We start from the raw sequence: 25,396 nt of genomic DNA on the forward strand, positions 1-25,396 counted from the left end.
TGAGAGCTCTTATTTTCCTTAACCCTACTCAAGTACAATTAATTCGTGGCAATCCTAGATATACACAAATGACCCCCGAGGAAGTCATCGGGAATTTTGTTAGTTTTGAATGCATGATTAAGGGCTCCAAGAAGATCAACGAGCTTGATGAGCCTTCCACATCCGAGGCGCAACCCGTGGCCTTCAAGGCAACGGAGGAGAAGAAGGAGGAGTCTACACCAAGTAGACAACCAATTGACGCCTCCAAGCTCAACAACGAGGAGATGGCCCTAATCATCAAAAGCTTCCGGCAAATCCTCAAGCAACGGAAGGGGAAGGACTACAAATCCCGTTCCAAGAAGGTTTGCTACAAGTGTGGTAAGCCCGGTCACTTTATTGCTAAATGTCCATTATCAAGTGATAGTGACAGGGACAACGACAAGAAGGGCAAGAGGAAGGAGAAGAAGAAGTACTACAAGAAGAAGGGCGGCGATGCCCATGTTTGTCGGGAGTGGGACTCCGACGAAAGCTCAAGCGACTCCTCCGACGACGAGGACGCCGCCCACATCGCCGTCACCAAAGGCCTCCTCTTCCCCAACGTCGGCCACAAGTGCCTCATGGCCAAGGACGGCAAAAAGAAGGTAAAATCAAAGTCCTCCACTAAATATGAAACATCTAGTGATGAGGATGATAAAAATGAGGAGGATAACTTGCGTATTCTTTTTGCCAACCTTAACATGGAACAAAAAGAAAAATTAAATGAGCTAATTAGTGCTATCCATGAAAAGGATGATCTCTTGGACTCCCAAGAGGACTTCCTAATCAAGGAAAATAAGAAGCATGTTAAGGTTAAAAATGCTTATGCTCTAGCAATGGAAAAATGTGAAAAATTGTCTAGTGAGCTAAGTACTTGCCATGAGACTATAGACAACCTTAGGAATGAGAATGCAAATTTGTTAGCTAAGGTTGATTCTCATATTTGCAATGTTTCAATTCCTAGAAATAATGATGATGATTTGTTTACTAGGATTGAAAAATTGAACATTTCTCTTGCTAGCCTTAGAAATGAGAATGAAAAATTAATTGCTAAGGCTAAGGATTTTGATGTTTGCAATGCTACCATTTCCGACCTTAGAACTAAGAATGATTTGTTGCATGCTAAGGTTATTGAATTAAAGTCTTGCAAACCCTCTACATCTACTATTGAGCATGTGTCCATTTGCACTAGATGTAGAGATATTAATGTTGATGCTATCCATGATCACCTTGCCTTAATTAAAAAACAAAATGATCACATAGCACAACTTAATGCTAAAATTAGAGAGCATGACTTAGAAAATGAAAAATTTAAATTGGCTAGAAGCATGCTCTATAATGGGAGACGCCCGGGCATTAAGGACGGCATTGGCTTTCAAAGGGGAGACAATGTCAAAATTAATGCCCCTCCTAAGAACTTGTCTAATTTTGTTAAGGGCAAGGCTCCCATGCCTCAGGATAACGAGGGTTACATTTTGTACCCTGCCGGTTATCCCGAGAGCAAAATTAGGAGAATTCACTCTAGGAAGTCTCACTCTGGCCCTAACCATGCTTTTATGTATAAGGGTGAGACATCTAGCTCCAGGCAACCAACCCGTGCCAAGTTGCCTAGAGAGAAAACTCCTAATGCATCAAATGATCATGCCATTTCATTTAAAACTTTTGATGCATCTTATGTGTTGACTAGCAAATCTGGCAAGGTAGTTGCCAAAATTGTTGGGGGCAAACACAAGGGCTCCAAGACTTGTGTTTGGGTACCCAAAGTTCTTGTATCTAATGCCAAAGGACCCAAAACCGTTTGGGTACCTAAAGTCAAGAACTAAATTTGTTTTGTAGGTTTATGCATCCGGGGGCTCAAGTTGGATACTCGACAGCGGGTGCACAAACCACATGACCGGGGAGAAAAGGATGTTCTCCTCATATGAGAAAAACCAAGATCCCCAACGAGCTATCACATTCGGGGATGGAAATCAAGGTTTGGTCAAAGGACTTGGTAAAATTGCTATATCTCCTGACCATTCTATTTCCAATGTTTTTCTTGTAGATTCTTTAGATTACAATTTGCTTTCCGTATCCCAATTATGTAAAATGGGCTACAACTGTCTTTTTACTGATACTGGTGTTACTGTCTTTAGAAGAAGTGACGATTCAATAGCTTTTAAGGGAGTGTTAGAGGGTCAGCTATACTTGGTAGATTTTGAAAGAGCTGAACTCGACACTTGCTTAGTTGCTAAGACTAACTTGGGTTGGCTTTGGCACCGCCGACTAGCCCATGTTGGAATGAAGAATCTTCACAAGCTTCTAAAGGGAGAACACATTTTAGGACTAACCAATGTTCATTTTGAGAAAGACAGGATTTGTAGCGCATGCCAAGCAGGGAAGCAAATTGGCACTCAGCATCCACACAAAAATGTCATGACTACCGACAGGCCGCTGGAGCTACTACACATGGACTTATTCGGCCCGATCGCTTACATAAGCATCGGCGGTAGTAAGTATTGCCTTGTAATTGTGGATGATTATTCTCGCTTCACTTGGGTATTCTTTTTACAGGAAAAATCTCAGACCCAAGAGACTTTAAAAGGATTCTTGAGACGGGCTCAAAATGAGTTCGGCTTAAGGATCAAGAAAATAAGAAGCGACAATGGGACGGAGTTCAAGAACTCTCAAATAGAAGGCTTTCTTGAGGAGGAGGGCATCAAGCATGAGTTCTCTTCTCCCTACACTCCACAACAAAATGGTGTAGTGGAGAGGAAGAATCGAACTCTATTGGACATGGCAAGAACCATGCTTGATGAGTACAAGACACCGGATCGGTTTTGGGCCGAAGCGGTCAACACCGCCTGCTACGCCATCAACCGGTTATATCTTCACCGAATCCTCAAGAAGACATCCTACGAACTCCTAACCGGTAAAAAGCCCAATATTTCATATTTTAGAGTTTTTGGTAGCAAATGTTTTATACTAGTTAAAAGAGGTAGAAAATCTAAATTTGCTCCTAAAACTGTAGAAGGCTTTTTACTAGGATATGACTCAAACACAAGGGCATATAGAGTCTTTAACAAGTCCTCAGGACTTGTTGAAGTTTCTTGTGACGTTGTGTTTGATGAAACTAACGGCTCTCAAGTAGAGCAAGTTGATCTTGATGAGATAGGTGAAGAACAGGCTCCATGCATAGCGCTAAGGAACATGTCCATTGGGGATGTGTGTCCCAAGGAATCCGAAGAGCCTCCACATGCACAAGATCAACCAACCTCCTCCACGCAAGCATCTCCACCAACTCAAAATGAGGATGAAGCTCAAGTTGATGAAGGACAAACTCAAGAAGATGAGCCCCCTCAAGGTGATGGCAATGATCAAGGGGGAGATGCAATTGACCAAGAAAAGGAGGATGAGGAAGAACCAAGACCGCCACACCCAAGAGTCCACCAAGCAATCCAACGAGATCACCCCGTCGACACCATCCTCGGCGACATTCATAAGGGGGTAACTACTCGATCTCGGGTTGCTCATTTTTGTGAACATTACTCTTTTGTTTCCTCTATTGAGCCACACAGGATAGAGGAAGCTCTCCAAGATTCGGATTGGGTGGTGGCGATGCAAGAGGAGCTCAACAATTTCACAAGGAACGAGGTATGGCATTTAGTTCCACGTCCTAACCAAAATGTTGTAGGAACCAAATGGGTCTTCCGCAACAAGCAAGATGAGCATGGTGTGGTGACACGGAACAAAGCTCGACTCGTGGCCAAAGGGTATTCACAAGTCGAAGGTTTGGATTTTGGTGAAACCTATGCACCCGTAGCTAGGCTTGAGTCAATTCGCATTTTATTGGCCTATGCTACTTACCATGGCTTTAAGCTCTATCAAATGGACGTGAAAAGTGCCTTCCTCAACGGACCAATCAAGGAAGAGGTCTATGTTGAGCAACCTCCCGGCTTTGAAAACAGTGAGTACCCTAATCATGTCTATAGGCTCTCTAAGGCGCTTTATGGGCTCAAGCAAGCCCCAAGAGCATGGTATGAATGCCTTAGAGATTTCCTTATTGCAAATGGCTTCAAAGTCGGCAAGGCCGATCCTACACTCTTTACTAAAACTCTTGAAAATGACTTGTTTGTATGCCAAATTTATGTTGATGATATTATATTTGGGTCTACTAACGAGTCTACATGTGAAGAGTTTAGTAGGATCATGACACAGAAATTCGAGATGTCAATGATGGGGGAGTTGAAGTATTTTCTAGGATTCCAAGTCAAGCAACTCCAAGAGGGCACCTTCATTAGCCAAACGAAGTACACTCAAGACATTCTTGCTAAGTTTGGGATGAAGGATGCCAAACCCATCAAGACACCCATGGGAACTAATGGGCATCTCGACCTCGACACGGGAGGTAAGTCCGTGGATCAAAAGGTATACCGGTCGATGATTGGTTCATTGCTTTATTTATGTGCATCTCGACCGGACATTATGCTTTCCGTTTGCATGTGTGCAAGATTCCAATCCGACCCTAAGGAATCCCACCTTACGGCCGTAAAACGAATTTTGAGATATTTGGCTTATACTCCTAAGTTTGGGCTTTGGTACCCTCGGGGATCCACATTTGATTTACTTGGTTATTCGGACGCCGATTGGGCGGGGTGCAAAATCAATAGGAAGAGCACATCAGGGACTTGCCAGTTCTTGGGAAGATCCTTGGTGTCTTGGGCTTCAAAGAAGCAAAATTCGGTCGCTCTTTCCACCGCCGAAGCCGAGTACATTGCCGCAGGACATTGTTGCGCGCAATTGCTTTGGATGAGGCAAACCCTGCGGGACTACGGTTACAAATTAACCAAAGTCCCTTTGCTATGTGATAATGAGAGTGCAATTAAAATGGCCGACAATCCCGTCGAGCATAGCCGCACTAAGCACATAGCTATTCGGTATCATTTTCTTAGGGATCACCAACAAAAGGGGGATATCGAGATTTCTTACATTAATACTAAAGATCAATTAGCCGATATCTTTACCAAGCCACTTGATGAACAATCTTTTACCAGACTTAGGCATGAGCTCAATATTCTTGATTCTAGAAATTTCTTTTGCTAAGCTTGCACACATAGCTCATTTGAATACCTTTGATCATATCTCTTTTATATGCTATGACTAATGTGTTTTCAAGTTTATTTCAAACCAAGTCATAGGTATATTGAAAGGGAATTGGAGTCTTCGGCGAAGACAAAGGCTTCCACTCCGTAACTCATGCTTCGCCATCACTCCGAGCAACTCTCTATTCCTTGGGGAGAAATGAGCATCAAAGAAAAGGATTTCATCCTTGGGAGAGAGTAAAAGCTCAAACGCAAAAGGACTTCGTCTTTGGTATAATCTTAACTCACTTATTTATGACCAAAGGGGAAGATTGCACTCCGAGGGCTCTAATGATTCCGTTTTTGGCGATTTATGCCAAAAAGGGGGAGAAATGAGCCCAAAGCAAAAGGACCGCACCACCACCACCAAATTCAAAAACTTAGTGCTTTCCAAAAATCTTTATCATTTGGTATCCTATTGTGTACAAAAGGGGGAGAAAGTAGTATTTCAAAAATGGTATATCAAAACCCTCTTGAACACTAAGAGGTGGATCTCTTTTAGGGGGAGTTTTGTTTAGTCAAAGGAAAAGCATTTGAAACAGGGGGAGAAAATTTCAAATCTTGAAAATGCGTTTGCGAACTCTTATTTATTTACCTTTGACTATTTGCAAAAGATCTATGAAAAGGATTTACAAAAGGTTTTGCAAAAACAAAACAAGTGGTGCAAACGTGGTCCAAAATGCTAAATAAGAAAGAAACTTTCCATGCATATCTTGTAAGTAGTTTTATTGGCTCAATTCCAAGCAACCTTTACACTTACATTATGCAAACTAGTTCAATTATGCACTTCTATATTTGCTTTGGTTTGTGTTGGCATCAATCACCAAAAAGGGGGAGATTGAAAGGGAATTAGGCTTACACCTAGTTCCTATATAATTTTGGTGGTTGAATTGCCCAACACAAATATTGGACTGACTAGTTTGCTCTAGTGTATAAGATACAGGTGTAAAAGGTTCACACTCAGCCAATAAAAAGATCATGTGTTGGATTCAATAAAGGAGCAAAGAGGCAACCGAGGGCACCCCTGGTCTGGCGCACCGGACTGTCCGGTGTGCCACCGGACAGTGAACAGTACCTGTCCGGTGCACCAGGGGACTCAGACTCAAACTCCTCACCCTCGGGATTTCTCGGAAGCCAGCACGCTATAATTCACCGGACTGTCCGGTGTGCACCGGACATGTCCGGTGCTCCAAGGAAGCTCGGCCTCCGGAACTCGCCAGCCTCGGGTTCGCGCGACAGCTGCTCCGCTATAATTCACCGGACTGTCCGGTGTGCACCGGACTGTCCGGTGTACCAGCGGAGCAACGGCTCCCTGCGGCGCCAACGGCTCTCTGCGCGGCATTAAATGCGCGCGCAGCGCGCGCAGACGTCAGGGCTGCCCATACCGGTGCACCGGACATCAAACAGTGCATGTCCGGTGTGCACCGGACACCCAGGCGGGCCCACAAGTCAGAAGCTCCAACGGCTAGAATCCAACGGCATCGCTGACGTGGCAGGGGCACCGGACTGTCCGGTGTGCACCGGACTGTCCGGTGCGCCATCGAACAGAAGCCTCCAGCCAACGGTCAAGTTGGGTGGTTGGGGCTATAAATACCCCAACCACCCCACATTCATTGCCATCCAAGTTTTCCCACTTCTCAACCTCTTACAAGAGCTAGGCATTCAATTCTAGACACATTCAAAGAGATCAAATCCTCTCCAATTCGATACAAAACCCTAGTGACTAGAGAGAGTGATTTGCCGTGTTCTTTTGAGCTCTTGCGCTTGGATCGCATTCTTTCTTTCTCTTTTGCTCTCGTGATCAACACTCAATTGTAACCGAGGCAAGAGGCACCGATTGTGTGGTGGCCCTTGCGGGGAAGTTTTGTTCCCGGTTGATTGAGAAGAAGGAAAGCTCACTCGGTCCGAGGGACCGTTTGAGAGAGGGAAGGGTTGAAAGAGACCCGGCCTTTGTGGCCTCCTCAACGGGGAGTAGGTTTGCGAGAACCGAACCTCGGTAAAACAAATCCACGTGTCACTCTCCTTATTTGCTTGCGATTTGTTTTGCGCCCTCTCTTGCGGACTCATTTATTATCACTAACGCTAATCCCGGCTTGTAGTGTGATTATTTTTGTAAATTTCAGTTTCGCCCTATTCACCCCCCCTCTAGGCGACTATCACCCTTCTACTCTGCAGCGGGCGCTGACACCCTGACCGGCGCAGACGCGTGCGCTGCCGTCGGCCTCCCTGGCAGGGCTCCTTGACGCCTGGACGATCGAAGAAGCAAGAAGGTCGACCTGCTGGTGCTCTTTTGTTGTGTCGCCCTGCCGATCGTTGACGCTCGAACGTCGACCCCTCCCGAAGATCAGGCTTTTGCTGCGCGTCTTCCGACCGCGACCACCTCGACTTCGGCTACCTCGGCATCTAGGGGCTATCGTCTTTTTGGAGCACACACCGGTCTCTACTCCAGCCGCAACATTCGCACCATCATGACGTTGCGACTGCGGGGGGGATTTCAACCCGTCGGCTCCTACCTTCGGCCTCTACTCCAGTCTCATCGTGTGTGGTGCCCCCGTTGCGACTGCGGGGGGATGTTAGACTATGTGTGTGTGAGTGTGTGTGGGTCGGCACCACTGTTGGGCTGCCGGCCCATTAGGGTTAGGGTTTCCTGTGTCTCTATATATTGTAACCCCATCTATTATCAATACAACACTTTCACATTCCTACAATATACACCACCCATAACTTTTACATCATCCTACACCAGATTGACTATATGAAGATTAAAGAACAATCAACCAATTTCTTCTTCTTCTTCTGAAAAACAAACCGATCGAGCAGTTATTGGAAGCTGGAAAAAAAAACAGAAACGGGGCAGTGCTGAAACTGCAGTATATATACACTGAAGTAACTGTGCAAATGACAGAGTGTATCGAATTACTTTCAAGGACTTGCAAGAACACTGAGTATTCCATCTCAAACAACATTTTAATGCTCTTGAAGCTGTCAAGATGCTACATGTACTCGAAATGACTGCTGTAAGTATCACTGCTTTATCTACGACACTGTAGAGTGCGCACAACAAGAGCAACTGCAGTGCGCTAATGGCCAAGCCATGTGGAAGGCACCGGCTGAAACCTAGACTTAGCAGTCGATAGAACATCATGGTACTCAGCCCCGCTGAAACAGTCGCGGAAGTCGGTGAACAGCTTGTCAAACACCCTCCATAGTACCCTATATGATCTGGAGTATGGAAACGGAAGGAAAAACTGCACATCAAAGAAGTACATGAGTGGTCTGCTATGGATACTAGCATATCCAAAAAATAAACCTTAAGTTGTCTGTGGTATGCCTTATCATACTATTATGTCAGTAATAAAGCATGAACATCACCATGCACCAGAGTAGCACTTCTGGGGAATTCTATGCTTGTGTGCCTTGTAACTCAATGGAAAGTGTGGGTATTGTTTTTTTTTTTTGTGAGTTAAAGAAAATGCAAACAAAGCTATCTTACTTCTCCTTCTTGTGCCACACGTTTTAACAGTAAGAAAGTTTGCTGGTTTTCTTCCAAGCTGTCAATGACTGCAAGCCATATTTTTGAAGCAAGATCATGGGCCTTTTCTCCTGTATTGCCGCAAGCAATGAATTGGTCTGTACAGAGGAGAAGATACATGTTGGTTCAGAGTTAGCATAAGCATGAGCATGAGCATGAGCAATCCTCTGAGAGGACTATCTTAACTATTAAGTACACAGAACCAGCTATGGCCAATGGGAGAACTCAATGAGCCTATATGACAGGGGAAGGGACATGAATGTTCAGTGATGTTCTCATGACCCTACAACACCTGCAGTTGCTAACGAGCTGTGGGAACACTTCATTTTCCAAAGAATACATCCAGCATACCTTTGGCTAGAGCATATACAAACTGCCTTAAAAGCATATTGCAGTATGCTTATACATTAACTCTTATTATGGTGCCAGACCTATTCTATCAAAATATTCCACTAGTTGACATGATATTGCATGATACTATCTTTGGGGCGTGCCTTTGACCACTATCATCATTAAACTGGAAACACACTGTCACTGAAAATACCAAGAAAGAAAAGAAACGATGAACTTCACTCTTGTGCAAGTTGGAACATAAAACCTCACCAATGATGGTGCCATGAAGTATGCTGGAAGGAGGCATGACAGGACGCTCAAGCTGTTCTTTTAAGTAGAGATAAGTGTGACCAACAAGCTCATCAATCTCCCCACCAGATGGTACTAAGTTCTCACTGACATACAGTGCTTGAAATCTCCTAAAAGAACCCAAGAAACAACTTTCATGAGATGTTCAAGACACTAGAGCTAGATAATATCTTAAGAGAACGGCCTACAGTTCTGAATTCTGATCTAGTGAGCATGTATTGCACAAGCCACTTCTTTGTTTTCTTTCACTTTTTTCTGAACAGGAGAATATGTCAGTTTATTGTGATTACTCCACTTCAAATTGAAATTTCCTAAAGTAAATTCAAAGGACATGTAATCTAATAAAACAAGGATCATTACTTCAGGAACTCATGGAAACTAGAGAGCAGCATTTGGCAGTAGTTTGACTGTTTTCAACACCAAAATTTAGAAGAGGACACAACAATATTATGTTACCGAACTCACCTCCTAGCAGAACCTCTAGGAATTGGCCCAGGCCAGCGTTTCCGGAGACCAGCAGATGGCCAGTTCCTTGCAATAGCAGTTTGCCACACGCATTCTCCTTGAAATATGCTTGCCCAATGCTTGTTGACACATGCTAATTGCACCCACTCATAGACCGGTAAACGAATGAGTATTTCTATAATAAGATGTTCTGGGAGCCTCCCAATCGGTCCATCACTTCTGTCTGCCATAAGCTGTCAAACAGAAAAATAAGTTTAAGCATGCATGCCTTCATGCCTAGTTCAACATCAAGATAAATCATTAAAACTCGCTTGCCAGCATAATACACTGAATGCCAGGCGCCAAAGACATAAATGTACAACTATGGAACAAGATGCATCAGATAATAATAAAAATTTAATCAGCAGTGCACAAAATAGCAGATAATGCCTTTTGTATGTCCTTCCCTTAGCAAAAGGGGCCCAAGGAATTTTCCCAGCATGCTAAAAATGCTCCTACAAACAGAAATGCATTGTACACATTTGTGTGAGAGACAGTGATTGCGATTTGCAATCTCTCTTATCTCATATTAGTAACATAAAGCAAAGTGAATCTGTAAAAAAAGTTCAAATGGGCCACATTATTAGCCGAATCTATGCCCAAGGAGCTAAGAAGCAGTGCCCTCTGAAACTAAAGAACATAATTTAACGCCCTGTCTTCCTACAACTACAGTTAGGCTAGACACAATAGGTAGCTGTGCTTGTGCTGGTGGCACCACACTACAGTCTACAAAAAGTACCACACGGATCAACAAAATGAGCATACCATAACAATCTCATGTCAATCACTCGATCTGAAAAGGTTATGACTGATCAAAACTAGAGGAATCAAATTCCAGTTGTGGGCAGGCTTCCGATTACATCCACACCAAGAAATAAGAGACCCCGTACAAGTACAACGACTACCCAAGATCTTGGTCATCATCCATCGGTCCAATAAGGCTAAACAAAAGCTTACCAAGATTGACCGCTGTGAGAAACCGGAAGAGCATCACCTAAGCATACACATACCAAGTCACCAAGTGCACCGACCGAGCAGAGCTGACTAGCCAAGTGACCAACAAACAAGACCTACAAAGAAACTTTAAACTAGGCACCGCAAAGTTCCACACAAGTCACTGCGAAATCCGATCAGGACTCTCACTTCAGGTTGAGTCCGGGACGAGCGGGAGCATGTCTATGGGGATCAAACAACCAACCACACTTCATCCAGACAGCTGAAATAAAACCAGACACTACCACAGCCTGCAAGAACCAAGAGAGTACCTGGAGGAAGAAGCGGCTCCCTCGACCCACGGACCGGTCTGCGGAAGAGACGGCGCCGGCGAGGAACGGGCGGACGAGCGCAGGCCGCCGAGTCGGGTGGGTGGAGGTGAAAATGAGGAGGTGCAGACAGGAACGGATTCGTCTGCCGTAACGTCCGGTCGCTGGCGGCTGGGGCCAGACCACGGCCGGGTCCATACGTCAGCCGCAGTCGGCCTGCAACGTTACGGCAAAGGATCCTGCCGGGTGCAGCGGCTCCGCTTTCCGGTGTCGTCTTCTCCTCTGCCATCCTTCCTGGCCTGGGGGCGCGTACTGTGTCACCGGGCTAGCGTAGGTTCACCGGCCCAATGTGTTGGGCTTTAGCGCATCTGTAGGCCCATCTGTGGAGTGGGCTTTACGGCCAGCATCAATTCGTCGCATGGCCCCATCTCCCGCAACATTGCTATTTTTTCCGCACAACACCACGGCCATTTCCTTCAAAAAAGCCAGCCCGGCCGGCACGGGGCACGGCCACAGCGACCACGTGACACCTCTCACAGTCTCACCTCGTCGTCCTCGTCCCTTCCGCGGCCAGCCAGGCAGTCAGGCCGGCTGGCCGAGGCAGCCGTGCCCACGTGCACGAAGCAGCGGGCCGTGACGTGGTTTGGGGCGAGCAGGTGACCGGCGAGTAGAAGTAGAAGTAGGCTAGCAACCTGCACGCCTACCCGTCCCACGCACCTCCCGACTTCTCCGGTTCTCCCTTCTTCATAGCAGCCACCCACGCATCTCAGCGCCGAGGCGAGCGAGGACCTCGTGGTTCGTGCCCTGCTCACCTCGTGAGGATGTGGATCGCGAGCCGGCTCTTCCTCGCGGCGGCGGCGCTGCTGATGGCTGTGCTTCTGCTCGTCGCGGGGCCGGTGGCGGCGCAGGACGCGGCGGTGGAGGGCGTGGCCCCGCCTGCGGAGGAGATCGCGGCGAACGCGAGGGCCAAGGAGGCGGCGGTTCTGGCCGCCGAGCTAGTGCAGCTCAGGGCGAAGATCTCCGCGTTAGGTGCGTGCACGCTTACCTTACCCGATTCCGGCTCCGCTTCGTCTTGTTCTGCTGCGTCGTCGGTGGGGTTTAGCTGACTCGCTAGGGTTTAGCTGGTAATTCCATATCATGGTGACGGAACGGGGAAATGCGATACAGGGTGAGGTGGGTGTGGGGAGAGATCTCTGGAGTACCCGATGCTTTGGCTGATGTTTCACTGGATGTACTTTTCAGCCTGATGCAATTTCAAATGGTTTGACAAAGGCAAGGTTTAACTGAGAAATGTTTATGTTCAAACCATACAATTGAGAGCAAAAGTGGGTGTGGGGAGAGATTTGGTGAGTACCCGATGCTTTGGCTGATGTTTCTCTGGATGTACGTTTCAGCCTGAGGCAATTTCCAATGGTTTGACAAAGGCAAGGTTTAACTAAGAAATGTTTATGTTCAAACCATACAATTGAGAGCAAAAGCCTTCTGACTGTGCCCACATTCCCCTTGCAAGTTATAGCACATTGTGCTCATACCAATCTACCCTGTTTTGTAAGCTGCAGTTTCAGCTTTACTCCTGAGGGAGAAGCAATTTAGTAAAATTCACCTGTGTAGCTGCGTGCAACTCTGTACCAACTACCAACTTCTAACCATGACAAAGTGCTTCCTCATTTTTCTTCTTCAAATTTTGAATAGTGAGAAACTGGCATTATTGTTTTCATTCTGCAGAGTCTCGCATTGCAGAGCAGAACCTGGAGTTCAAGACCAAGAATGATGCAATCGAAACACTGAATATGATTGTCAAGGAAAAGTCACAGAAGATTGCTACTATGCAGAATGAAGTAACTTCCCTCGAGGTTTAATAACAGTAAATTCACTATTGTGGCATTGTTTCATACCTTATTGAAGCAATATTCATTACACACTGGCTATACAGGCCAAAGGGTCTTTAGCTGCAGAGGAGCAGGCAAGCAAGGCCAATGCACTGGCTATTGAGCTCAAGAAGCAGGTAGTGGGCTGGCAGAATTCCATGAACTATTAGTGTGAGAAAATACTGTGGTTCCTGATCTAATATCTTTCAGACCGAGAAGCTCAAGAAGGATATTACAGAACAAAAAATTAAAAAAGCAGCTCTGGAGGCTAGGGCTGGCAATGCTGATAAGAAGGTGCAAGAGCTAAATATGAAGCTGGAGAAGGTAAGTGTGCAACTGTGGCTGCGGAATTATCTTATTTGCTACTACATTGGACTGCTATTTCTCTCTACTTCAAAAATTTACAAATACTTTTCATTGATTAGAGGCCATGGTGAATATTCTGTAGTTAAACAGTGAGCATGCTTTCTGTGTTGCGCGTAGTTGCTTACTGCTATTTTCTTTACTTTTGTGATTCCAGTACTGGTAGTGGTAGGTCTTCAAAAGTTTCCCATTTTTCTTCTTTGTCCATGTTAATTGTAAATGAATATGTAACTATACTACACATGAGTGATGAGCAATGAAAATTTATGGTTGAATTCTGCTAACACTATTTGGTGATTGTTGTCACTGATAAAAGAATTTTCAATAGTTGCGAGAGTTCCATGGAATGAAAAATGATACCAACCTTGGAGGAACTAGATGCCTTTATATTGAGAAAATGGGCACCCAAATTTGTCTCGACGAGGACTTCAACCTAGTGGTCTCGGCATACATCCACATCCTCAACCTACTGAGCTAGGCTCCCTTTCCTAGAGGGTAGAGTTCCATGGAATGACAGCATGGCACATGTTAGCATTTTCTTATTTATCTCAAGTATAAATGGGGCTCATGTCTTGTTGAGTTACAATCAAGCTGTAAAGTAAAAAAAGATGGAGGTTAATTTCCCGTTGAGAGAAAGGTAGGTTGTCAGATGCGGTGTGCTTTCTTTCTTTCTTGTCACCTGTTTCAGTTTCTGTGTAAGCACGGTTAGGCACCTCAAAAAAAGAAAAGAAAAATTCTTTTAGTCCATTCTTTTATTCAGTGTGCAGTGTCCTTACTTCTATACTTTTCTTAATAGCTCCAGAGGACAAGCAGTGATCAAAAGCGCAGGATTCAGAAGACTGAACATGCTCTTAAAGCTGCTGAGGTATGAGAATGTGTGACTACTGTGATGTTTTGTTCTGATGCAGTGTGTTTGCATTCTATTCAACCTTTGTTTCTTATGTCTCTAGGAGGAGCTGATGAAGGCTCAGTTGGAAACAACAACAAAAGTAAAACAGCTTAGAGAGGTAAATATATATTTAACTCTCTGATATCCTGTCAAGGTTTGTCAGGTTGTTATAAATTCATTGCAATTTTAGTAAAACTATCTGCTTCACAACTTGGTGCAGTATATCAATGATTTTTTAATAAAATGCAACTTTGTCAGCTCAGCTGCTATAATTGTGAATCTGTGATGGAGTTGCATAGGATAGTAAATTCATGTTCTGATTGATGTAAGTTCATTGTAAAAGTTTAGTAAATATATCTGCTTCACGTCTTGGCGATGTGTTCCAGTGACCTTTCTGACAACACAATTCGGTGGAACTTAACTTTTCAGCTGAACTGCTCTAATTGTGAGGACTCAGGAAGCTGAAAAAAATACAAACTCACTTTTTGCTAAACCCTAGCATATTCCAGTTCTTGGGCATGCAGTTGCTATCAGGGAACTTGTTCAGTGAGAACTTCCAAGCTGACATGGTTGCCATGAGCAGTTGAGCATGATAACATTACATGAGAATTACAAACGTCCAACACTACCCCTTTTTTATGAGTATTGTTGAGTTTGTGATCCAAATTCTGAAGAAGGCGGCCAAGTTGGCGAGCGAAGCGGAGGCCCGTCGCCGGGAGGCTTGGGCCGGAGCGCATTTATTTATAACAAGTATTGCATGCATATTGTACTGAATATGTTTCTTTCGTAGGTTCATGGAGCCTGGTTGCCACCATGGTTAGCGACACATGCAGCCCGCTCTATGGTACAAGTGGTGGACCTAAAGACTATTCCTCCTCTTTGGTTGGTTGTTTCTCTCATCACATTCATTGTGTAACTATGCAGGAGGTGATGTCAAATCACTGGAATGAACATGGGAAACCTGCCTTTGACAGCTTCTTGCAGAAGGTGCCATGTGCCTTCTTTGTAATTCTTTTTATTTATGGATGAAAAATCTGATTTAAAGTGACACTATCTATCCACTTGAGATTTATACCCTGGGAACTGAATGACTGCAGGCATCTGAAAAAACAGTGCAGACAAAGAAATGGGCTGAGCCTCATCTGGAAACTGCTAAGACAGTAATATTCTTATTTCTTACATATCCCTGAATGTGTAGTTACTGAAATATGATGTAGCAGATGTTTTTGAAGCATAAAATATGAATCATATCTTCATGCATTTGTAGCCAATTCCTGACATGTATCATGTCTGTGAATCTGTAATTGAAGAAATCTGTTTAGTTGAATAAAGAGTATTTGAAATGTTAAAACTACAACATAGCATGGTATCATGCCATATATTGCCTTAATATTTCTAACTTCTGTTATCTTGATATGTTCCACTAAAAATGGCATTTCCCTTCTTGAAGAAATGGATGCCTGTTGCTAAAGAAAAATGGGTTACCTTGAAGAAACATGCAAAGCCCTATGTCCAAATGGTCTCAGAGAAATCATTGGAGGCTTATCAAACATCAAGTGACTTTGTCAGGCCTCATCTTGTAAATGCACATCAAGTTGTTGATCCCTATTTCCAGGTGCATCTCCAGCATTGAAGATTTTACGGTTCCGCGCCCTGTAAAATCATCAACATATAATTTTTGGTCCTATGTTTTCCAGGAAGCCAAGAAATTATCCAAGCCATATGTTGATCAAATTGCTACAGCTACTAAACCACATGTCGAGAAAGTTAGAACTGCTCTCAAGCCTTATACTGAAAGAGCACGACATGTATATGGACAGTTTCTTGAGACAGCTACTACATATCATCAGCAGGTAATTGTTGTTTCCTTTTTCCATCTACCTTAGTCAAGATTTTTGGTCCCTGTTAATATTCAGTTGATATCTATATTTTTGTGCTTGTAGTTCTTAACTTCTTATTTGCATATGCTTAATTCTTCCAAATTCTGAAAACCATGGCTGGATTTCTAGGGCAGTTTTTAGTTGAGCTTAGTTCTTATGTTCTTGTACATTCATTAATCAGTGTTTCAGTATTTCATGTAGCCTCTGTTGAAAACCCTTAACACTGAGGCCAAGTGTTTTTTTCCTTTTCGTATGTGTCAGACTATTGGTTATTAACTGGTTGCTAAGGTCTTTGATTGCTTTCTTTTGTGTTAGTAAACATATCAAAACTACTGCTAAATTGCAATATGTTTTCCCACTAGTATGATGGATTAGAAGGATAAGGCATGGCATGGTGATGATAGTCTTTCCACTGAGCGAAAGATCCTAGGTTCCACGCAGCCTCTCTGCAAAAATGCACTCGGTTATTTGTTACTCAGACCCCACTCATGTGGGAGTCGTGAGCACTGGGTCTGTCCTTTAGTACGATGGATGAAAGTTCAATAAATTTAATGAAATTTCTTTCATTTATCCTAATTATTTTGCATTTAGTACTACCATAATCAAATGCCCAGATAAAAAATCTCAGCCATTTTCTTTTCCAGGCTCAGGCAACTATCTCGGATTACCTTCACCGGCATGAGTTTACAAAACAGTTTGTAACTAAAGAGTTGGTGTGGTATCTGGTAGGCACCAACTAACCATCAGCTAAAAAATCTTTATTTATTTATTTATCTTCTTGTTTTGAACATACAAACAGGCTTAAGGATTGTCTCTCTCTTGACAGGCTTCTGCTTTATTGGTTACACCCTTCTTTGTTTTGTACACACTCCTAACTGAAACATTCTGGTTTGTGCTTCATTTTTGGTGTCCAGCTAGTATTAGATGCTTGTTACAAATTGACTTTGTTCGTCACCTAATCTGAATATTTTCATTCGCATGAAGTACCAAGAAGAAGAAGAAAACACCTCGGAGCAGTAATACCAACCATGGTCATAGGAGACATAAGCGCCGGCATGCTGACAAGTAAAACATTGATCAACCATGGTCATTACTTTTTTTATAACGGTACGACCATTATTTTTCCTGTACTACAGATCCATATTCTTTTCTGGTCTGAAAACAAAAAAAATATTGTTCTGTAAGATAGTGTTTGGTTTTCCATGGCATTTTGAGTTTTTGACTTAGTATTTGATTTTGCACCGTGCAGATCTTGGAAGCTTGACCATTTACCTTTCACTGTAAATGGTATAGACACTATCATCCGTCATCGCCGAACCTTGTTGTGTATCCACGAACTAGAATACACACAAGAAATGTGTTTCTGCCCCCCATCGTGTTGGGAGAGTTGTGTTTTTCATCAGAGTAGGGACCGCGAGCTTAAATCTGTGGGTGTCATTTCATAGGTTATTTGTTGTAGCATTGTGCTTGAGCTTGTGTAATTCATGATTATTTTGTCTCGCGTTTGTGGATCACTTCAGCCACTACATTATTCTACAGCTTCCACTCGGTGTAAAAGTTTTATCTTCCACGCTGGGATGCTGTGGTTTGGAGAAATTCTAGTACCAAGAAAAACCTTAGTTTTATATACAAGAGACATGGAAAAGGAGGTCTAGACTCTGTTCCATCGTAACTGCGCTGCGTAAGCCCCTAATCTACCGCGAATCCGCTTGATGTTTCTAAGGGGAAATCCAAATCGAAGCAATCGGCATGTCCCGGGCGCTTGTCGGAGAAATTTTTGGCACCATTCGTCCATCACGTAACCACATATAGCTCAAAATTCAAAGGTCGGGTTTGAAGAAAACATACACGTTTATCAGAAACTATCACACGGACGAGTACACCCCATACTCTTATCTAGATCCCTGTATGAGCTCGATCAGTACCAAGCCTGTTTTTGTTGCACATGACATGCATGCTGTCAACCTATGCTGCTCCGATCTCTACAAGCCAAGAGCCCCCAACAAAAAACTGAAAAAAAAGAGAGGATAATTTCCAGCTACTGATACAAACAACGGACTAAATTGACACATCAAATCCTACCGACCTACATGATCCATACACCAACATTACGTCGTTGTTACGTTTGTCGGCTGCATGCATGCCATTGCCAAGCCACGCCACTACTCCGATCCACAGCTACTAGCTAGACTTGGTACCCGCCGGCAGGCCAGTACCTCTCCACCAGCTGCTCCACGTCCAAGCCCTGGTACCGGGCCCCGGCCGCCGAGTCCGCGCCGAACCCTCCGTCCGCGCCGGGCACGATCACGCAGCCGCCGAGCCCCGCCGCAGCCGCCGTCGCCATCTGCTTCTGCTGGTGGTGTTCACCTGCCATCACCTGATGATATTGCCTACCGGTGCTGGCACAGCTCGGCTCCGTCTGGCCGCTCATCATCGCCATCGACATCGCGTGGAGTGCTGGCGGCGACGACGGCATGGCCGGCGTGGCGCCGAGGTTGAGGTTGAGGCGGCCGCCGCCAGAGAGCGTGAACGGTGGCGCAGCCACGGCGGGGTTCATGTACGGCGCCGACGACGACGTCCCGGGGTGCGGCTGGATGTGCGGGTGCAGCCCCGGCGTGCCGCGGGCGAAGCGCGCGAGCTCGGCCAGGTCTGCCGGGGCCATGTACGGGTGGTGGTGGTGGTGGCGGCGCGCGACGAAGGGGTCATGCTGGAGCAGCGTGGGCAGGAGGGGTGGGAACATGTCCAGCGCGTACGGGTGGTGGTGCGATGACCGCGCGTGCGCGTGCGCGTTGTTGGACGGGTACTTCTTTGCGGCGGCGCTCTTGGCGAACACCCGGCACACCACCCACTCATCCTGCGCGCCAGTGCCATACAGATAACCAAAAAACATCTTCATGAATTTGTCTATCCATTCTAGCTAGGACCATGATTAATTCCGCTGATCAACATTAAGCAATTTCGTGAAATATGTATGTATATATGTACCGTAAGGTCCGTAAGCACGTGCGTGCGTGTACCTTGTTAGATTTGGGGAGTGATTTGGAGTGCAGGCGATACTCATGCATGACCCAGTTCGTCTTCTCACCCCGAGGAGCTCTTCCTTTGTAGAACACCAGGGTCTTCTTCATCCCTACTAGCTCCGGCGTGGTGGCTGCAGCAGGTAGCTGATGACCGGCGGTGTAGATCTCCTTGTCTTTCCCCGTTGTCTTCCAGTAACCAGCGTTAGTGGCGCGGTTCGTTCGCACGCCTGTTGGGTACTTCCGGTCCCTTAGGCTGAAGAAATACCACTCTTTTTCTCCGAGCTTCGCTTTCTCTGGCATGCATATATAATCGATCACTTATATATATACTGGAAAATATAAGAAATTGTTACGTTCTGACACTCCCGCATGCATGTTCCAAATAAGGAGAGAAGAGAGGAGAAAAGATTACTACATATGCATGCATGTACATGTGCGTGTATATACACATGAACAGGTTAATTAACAGTTGGTTTCTCCGATGATGATTACCCGGGAGATCCCACGGCTCGGACTTGTTGAGGTCGACCTCGGCGATGGCCCTCGCCGTGAATCTGCCGTCGGCGATCTTCCGCCGCAGGTAGTACGTGATGAGCTCCTCGTCAGTCGGGTGGAACCTGAAGCCCGGCGGCAAGCTCTCCTCCTCCTTCTTGTTCGACTCTCTCCCACCTCCTGCTGCTGCTGATGCTTCCATACTGCTCAGATCAATCGACAGCGTACCGATGATGCTAGCTGTACAAGATCGGAAAGCGGCGGAGAACCCTAAACCACCCTAGGTAGCCCTGGTGGTTTCTTGCTGCGCGCTACGCTACTGCTTGAAGAATGAAGACGGCGCAGCAGGCAACTGTAACGGATTCAAGAACGAAATGATTTGACAAAAAAAGCAGCTAGTCAGGCGACGACGACAGGAGGAGGAAGAAGCAAGAACACGACGCTGCACACACGCGCTCCCTCGATCGGTTGCCCTCTCTCTGAAGTATTTGGGGTGCGTTTTTTTTTCCACGCAAGCGGGCAGAGATATAGGGGGGCCGGGCTGGCGAGACGCCTTGGAGAAGCTTTCACCTAACCAGGGGTCGTGAGCTACAAGCCGGCGCGGGTGTGTGCGTCGTCGTCGTCGTCGTCGTCGCGCGCGTCTGGTTCCACGCGCGCTCTCGCCGCTGTATCTTTCAAACTCGCCGGGTCATGCATGCGTCTTCGATCCATCGCAACAGTGTGCTTGTTGTGCCCAGGGATATGACCGTACGTGCTACGGTACCAGCCAGTAGTGTGCAGTACGCAAGGGCCTTCCGCCATGGCCGCGCGCGGCATTTCCGTGTTTGCTAGTAAACTTGATTAATTATGAGACAAACAGTATAATTAGTGGTTATTACTGTTAGGATTTATGGGCTTGGCCCAATTAAGTTATTCAAATAAATCCCAGGAAAATCTCAAAAGCCCATATAAGTGGATGGCAAAGGGATAGGTGGAACCAATAGCACCATATTGCTAGCTCTTGTGGAGTAGAGCTAGCTTAAATATGGAAGCCACACTCACTCACCAAGTCATGGATGAGAGGAGAGAGTGTGGAGAGCCACACGCGCGCGCGCGCTCGCTCGCCTCGCCGGGCCGGGGCGGGGCGGGGCGAAGGGCGCGGGCGCACGACATGCGCGTGAATGGTCCGCCGAAATCCGGCCCCTCGCCTTGCGGGGGCGCGGCTACCTTTTGCCATTTGATTTTTTGGTTTCTTGGCTGTTACGCTTATCCTAACCGATCGCTACAAAATCTCAACTGATTGCGAGATTTTCGTGGGTGGATAAGCACTGGGGTCGCGGACTCGGCCCTATAAAAGGAGCCCGGCAGCCAGCCTCCAAATCATCCCAGATCCCAGTTCGCTTTCGCCTCTCTTCATAGCTGAGCCGCCTTTTAGTTCCCTTCGTCCCGACCGCAGAGGTGCATCTGCGATCAGGAGAGCAGGTCTCCGGAACCCTTCGTCTTCTAGATCCTGCACCGGGAGAGGGCGAATAAGGTTTTTGGGAAGCGTCTTCACGCGACTGCTCGTGATCTGCTGACCTCGTCAACCCATCTGATCCTGGCGCGCGCCAACAATCAGTAAGTCTAATCAGTACGCATCATCTGATTTGGCTTTTATTTCAGTTCTTCTGATTTGGTCATGATTTATATTCGGAATTTAATTTGGAATTTGTCTAATTATTCAACAATCCAAAAACCTTATTGTAGACAATTTCCTAGTTTTTCTATGGCTGCTTTTGCCGACGCGCTGAAGCCAGAAAAGTTTAATGGTATGCACTTTAAGAGATGGCAAGTCAAGGCCACGCTCTGGCTTACTGCTATGAATGTCTTCCATGTTAGTAAAGGCAGACCTGAGGGTCCACTGACTCCTGAACAGGAGAAAGAGTACGACCATGCCAATACTATGTTCACGGGAGCCGTTCTTAGCGCCCTTGTTGACCGTCTGGTTGATGCGAATATGCAGTACACAGACGGGAAACAGTTGTGGGATGCACTTACTACTAAGTATGGTGCATCAGATGCTGGCAGTGACCTGTATATCATGGAGAGCTTTCATGATTATAAGATGGTTGATAATCGCTCTATTGTAGAGCAAGCTCATGAAATACAGTGTATAGCCAAGGAGCTCGACCACCTTAAGATAGTCCTTCCTGACCGATTTGTGGCCGGATGCATTATTGCAAAGTTGCCTTCTACATGGAGGAACTTCGCCATAGCTCTGAAACATAAGAGACAGGAGATATCAGTTGAAAATCTGATAGCGTCTCTGGATGTTGAGGAGAAAGCTCGGGCTAAGGACACGGGATCTAAAGGAGGCGAGGGCCACTCCAGCGCCAACATGGTTCAGAAGAACCACAACAAGGGCAAAGGAAAGCCAAAATCTAACAAGCCCAACAAAACTACCAACTTCAAGAAGAAGAAGAACAAGGCTGAATTGACATGTTTCGCATGTGGCGAGGCGGGTCATTTTGCCAAGGATTGTCCCGATCGAGCGGATCGCCGTGGCAAAAAGGGCAATGTCAACACAGTGGTCGCTAGCAATGAGGAAGACAAAGGGTATGGTAATTTACCTTTCATCTTCTCAGTATTTCAATCACCTAGCTGGTGGCTTGATACTGGTGCTAATGTTCATGTGTGTTCTGACATCAACTTGTTCTCTTCTTATCAGGGCGCCCGGGATTCTTCCGTGCTAATGGGGAATGGGTCACATGCTTCTGTTCATGGCACTGGCACGGTGGATCTGAAGTTTACTTCGGGAAAGATCGTGCAGCTGAAGAACGTGCATCATGTCCCTTCTATACACAAGAATCTCGTTAGCGGAACCCTTCTATGTAGAGATGGGTTCAAGGTAGTTTTAGAGTCCAATAAATTAGTTGTGTCCAAGTCTGGACAATTTATTGGTAAAGGCTATGATTGCGGAGGCTTGTTCCGCTTTTCTTTGTTAGATTTCAATAATAAGTCTGTGAACCATATTTGTGCTAATGTTGATGATCTTGCGAGTATTTGGCATTCTCGTTTGTGTCATATTAATTTTGGCTCTATGTCTCGGCTTGCAACCATGAGTTTAATTCCGAATATCACCATAGTCAAAGGTTCTAAGTGCCATAGTTGTGTGCAGTCGAAGCAACCTCGAAAGCCTCATAAGGCTGCTGAGGAGAGACACCTGGCACCACTAGAACTCATACATTCTGATCTTTGTGAGATGAATGGTGTGTTGACAAAAGGTGGTAAGAGATACTTCATGACATTGATTGATGATGCGTCTAGATTTTGCTATGTATACTTGCTAAAAACTAAAGATGAGGCTTTAGACTACTTTAAAATCTATAAGGCTGAGGTTGAAAACCAACTAGAGAGAAAGATCAAACGTCTTAGATCAGATCGTGGTGGTGAGTTCTTTCCCAAAGTCTTTGACGATTTCTGTGCAGAACATGGCATTATTCATGAGAGGACTCCTCCCTATTCACCCGAGTCAAACGGGATTGCTGAAAGGAAAAACCGTACGTTGACTGACCTGGTGAATGCCATGTTAGACACTTCTGGTTTATCTAAGGCATGGTGGGGGGAGGCAGTCCTGACTTCATGTCATGTTCTGAATAGAATTCCTATGGGCAAAGAAGAGAAAACCCCTTATGAGAAGTGGGTTGGGAGAAAACCATCACTTTCATACTTGCGCACTTGGGGGTGCATGGCGAAAGTCAATGTACCAATTAATAAAAAACGCAAGCTTGGTCCAAGGACAGTGGATTGTGTCTTTCTTGGATATGCTTCGTGTAGCATAGCATATAGATTTTTAGTAGTTAAATCTGAAGTTCCTGATGTGTATGTTGATACTATTATGGAATCACGTGATGCTACTTTCTTTGAGCATATATTTCCAATGAAAGACATTCATAGCAATTCTAGATACTCTTCTGAGATAATTCCTGAACATAATACACCTATTGAGAGTTTTGAACAGCCACATGAAATTGTCCTAGAGGAGGATGACAATGATGCTCCTAAAAGGAGCAAGAGACAAAGGGTTGAAAAATCCTTTGGTAATGATTTCATTGTGTACCTTGTGGACGATACTCCTACTACCATTGCAGAAGCATTTGCATCTCCAGATGCAGATGATTGGAAAGAAGCAGTTCATAATGAGATGGACTCTATTCTTTCAAATGGTACGTGGGAAGTCACTGATCGACCCTATGGATGCAAACCCGTGGGTTGTAAGTGGGTGTTTAAAAAGAAGCTCAAGCCTGATGGTACAATTGAAAAGTACAAGGCTAGGCTTGTGGCTAAAGGCTATACTCAGAAAGAAGGAGAAGACTTCTTTGATACTTACTCACCTGTTGCTAGAATGACCACTATTCGAGTACTACTTTCTTTGGCTGCCTCGTATGGTCTCCTTGTTCATCAGATGGATGTAAAGACAGCTTTTCTTAATGGAGAGCTGGACGAGGAAATCTATATGGAACAACCTGATGGATTTGTAGTAAAGGGTCAAGAAAGCAAGGTGTGCAAGTTATTGAAATCTTTGTATGGTCTGAAGCAAGCACCAAAGCAGTGGCATGAGAAGTTTGACACTACTCTAACGTCTGCAGGCTTTGCCATTAATGAGGCAGACAGGTGTGTATATTATCGCTGTGGTGGGGGCGAAGGAGTTATATTGTGCTTATATGTTGATGATATATTGATATTTGGCACAAACATTGATGTGATCAATGAAGTCAAGTCTTTTCTATCAAAGAGTTTTGATATGAAAGATCTGGGAGAAGCTGATGTGATTCTAAACATCAAGCTGATTAAGGCAGATGGTGGGATTACTCTCTCGCAATCTCACTATGTTGAAAAGGTTTTGAAGCGATTTGGCTTCTCTGAGTGCAAACCTTCTTCAACACCTTATGATCCCAGTGTGACACTGCGAAAGAACAAGAGAATTGGTTTAGACCAATTGAGATACTCTCAGATTGTCGGTTCACTCATGTATCTTGCTGGTGCAACAAGGCCCGATATCTCGTTTGCTGTGAGCAAATTGAGTAGGTTCATGTCAAACCCCGGGACTGATCATTGGCATGCACTTGAGCGGGTTATGCGCTACCTGCAAGGTACAATGAGTTATGGAATTCACTATTCTGGTCAGCATGCAGTACTTGAAGGATATAGTGATTCGAACTGGATATCTGATGCAGACGAGCTTTATGCCACCAGTGGTTATGTCTTTACTATTGGTGGAGGTGCGGTATCATGGAGGTCATGCAAGCAGACCATTTTGACGAGGTCAACCATGGAAGCCGAGCTAGCTGCACTTGACACAGCAACCGTTGAGGCAGAATGGTTGCGTGAACTCTTGATGGACTTGCCGGTGGTTGAGAAACCAATACCAGCTATCCTTATGAACTGTGACAATCAGACAGTGATTGCTAAAGTGACGAGTTCTAAGGATAATGGAAAGTCATCAAGACATGTCAAAAGACGATTGAAGTCTGTCAGAAAGTTGAGAAACTCCGGAGTTATAAGTGTGACTTATATTTCAACAGATAAGAATCTGGCAGATCCTTTTACCAAGGGACTACCACGTAATGTGATAGAAATCGCATCGAGAGAGATGGGTATGAGACCCGAATAAAGTTGCCATGGTGGAAACCCAGTCTATGTGATCGGAGATCCCGTGAATTAGGTCCTGGGAAGAACAAGCCATTGGTGAACTGAGGAGAGTAACCTTTGACCCTCTCTAAGTAAAGATGCAATACTCTCAAATGCTGTAAGGCAGGTTGGCTTTGTGCCTTAATGTGTTCTGTTGGCT

At 45.2% G+C, this 25,396-nt stretch overlaps 3 protein-coding genes across 8 annotated transcripts; 1 reads left to right on the top strand and 2 right to left on the bottom strand.

The window, feature by feature from the left end:
• Window positions 1–7,980: 7,980 nt before the first annotated feature.
• On the bottom strand, window positions 7,981–12,087 carry LOC100286343 (lipid binding protein). Of its 2 annotated transcripts, none has more exons than XM_008669971.4 (5): window positions 11,079–12,087; window positions 9,775–10,007; window positions 9,271–9,419; window positions 8,629–8,765; window positions 7,981–8,357 (listed from the first exon to the last, which is right to left on the bottom strand). In XM_008669971.4, exons 1-5 carry the CDS (start codon window positions 11,271–11,273, stop codon window positions 8,349–8,351), a joined length of 723 nt encoding a protein of 240 aa, XP_008668193.1. In that variant the 5' UTR covers window positions 11,274–12,087; the 3' UTR covers window positions 7,981–8,348.
• Window positions 11,578–17,700, top strand: LOC100216830 (uncharacterized). Of its 5 annotated transcripts, none has more exons than XM_008669122.3 (15): window positions 11,578–12,104; window positions 12,801–12,913; window positions 13,009–13,080; window positions 13,154–13,267; window positions 14,103–14,171; window positions 14,257–14,313; window positions 14,986–15,039; window positions 15,120–15,182; window positions 15,293–15,355; window positions 15,646–15,810; window positions 15,893–16,048; window positions 16,720–16,800; window positions 16,902–16,963; window positions 17,060–17,182; window positions 17,325–17,700. In XM_008669122.3, the coding sequence occupies exons 1-14, from the start codon at window positions 11,897–11,899 to the stop codon at window positions 17,142–17,144; spliced, it is 1,362 nt and encodes a 453-aa protein (XP_008667344.1). In that variant the 5' UTR covers window positions 11,578–11,896; the 3' UTR covers window positions 17,145–17,182; window positions 17,325–17,700. The 5 variants fall into 5 exon arrangements, 4 of the variants coding, with proteins under 4 accessions (XP_008667344.1, XP_008667342.1, NP_001136696.1 ...); XM_008669120.3 differs by having other exon boundaries at window positions 12,801–12,928; window positions 17,325–17,671; XM_008669121.3 differs by having other exon boundaries at window positions 11,633–12,104; window positions 12,801–12,928; window positions 14,109–14,171; window positions 17,325–17,667.
• A 169-nt stretch (window positions 17,701–17,869) lies between these two features.
• On the bottom strand, window positions 17,870–20,275 carry LOC103647555 (protein CUP-SHAPED COTYLEDON 1). Its single transcript, XM_008672074.4, has 3 exons — window positions 19,588–20,275; window positions 19,093–19,388; window positions 17,870–18,929 (listed from the first exon to the last, which is right to left on the bottom strand). The coding sequence occupies exons 1-3, from the start codon at window positions 19,787–19,789 to the stop codon at window positions 18,261–18,263; spliced, it is 1,167 nt and encodes a 388-aa protein (XP_008670296.1). The 5' UTR covers window positions 19,790–20,275; the 3' UTR covers window positions 17,870–18,260.
• Window positions 20,276–25,396: the final 5,121 nt, after the last annotated feature.

This window comes from Zea mays, chromosome 2 (assembly GCF_902167145.1).
Source record: "Zea mays cultivar B73 chromosome 2, Zm-B73-REFERENCE-NAM-5.0, whole genome shotgun sequence".
Classification (NCBI taxonomy): Eukaryota; Viridiplantae; Streptophyta; class Magnoliopsida; order Poales; family Poaceae; genus Zea; species Zea mays.

Bases quoted from the DNA above. Each gene is read 5' to 3' on its own strand.
- LOC100286343 (XM_008669971.4), bottom strand. From the start codon at position 11,273: ATGGACCCGGCCGTGGTCTGGCCCCAGCCGCCAGCGACCGGACGTTAC. The intron at 10,008-11,078 runs GTACTCTCTTGG...TCTGTTTGACAG, and splicing joins GGAGCCGCTTCTTCCTCCAG to CTTATGGCAGACAGAAGTGA. The intron at 9,420-9,774 runs GTGAGTTCGGTA...GGGTTCTTTTAG, and splicing joins CCTAGAGGTTCTGCTAGGAG to GAGATTTCAAGCACTGTATG.
- LOC100216830 (XM_008669120.3), top strand. From the start codon at position 11,897: ATGTGGATCGCGAGCCGGCTCTTCCTCGCGGCGGCGGCGCTGCTGATG. The intron at 13,268-14,102 runs GTAAGTGTGCAA...TTTTCTTAATAG, and splicing joins TAAATATGAAGCTGGAGAAG to CTCCAGAGGACAAGCAGTGA. The intron at 15,040-15,119 runs GTACAAGTGGTG...GTAACTATGCAG, and splicing joins CACATGCAGCCCGCTCTATG to GAGGTGATGTCAAATCACTG.
- LOC103647555 (XM_008672074.4), bottom strand. From the start codon at position 19,789: ATGGAAGCATCAGCAGCAGCAGGAGGTGGGAGAGAGTCGAACAAGAAG. The intron at 19,389-19,587 runs GTAATCATCATC...TATGCATGCCAG, and splicing joins CGAGCCGTGGGATCTCCCGG to AGAAAGCGAAGCTCGGAGAA. The intron at 18,930-19,092 runs GTACACGCACGC...ACTGGCGCGCAG, and splicing joins CACTCCCCAAATCTAACAAG to GATGAGTGGGTGGTGTGCCG.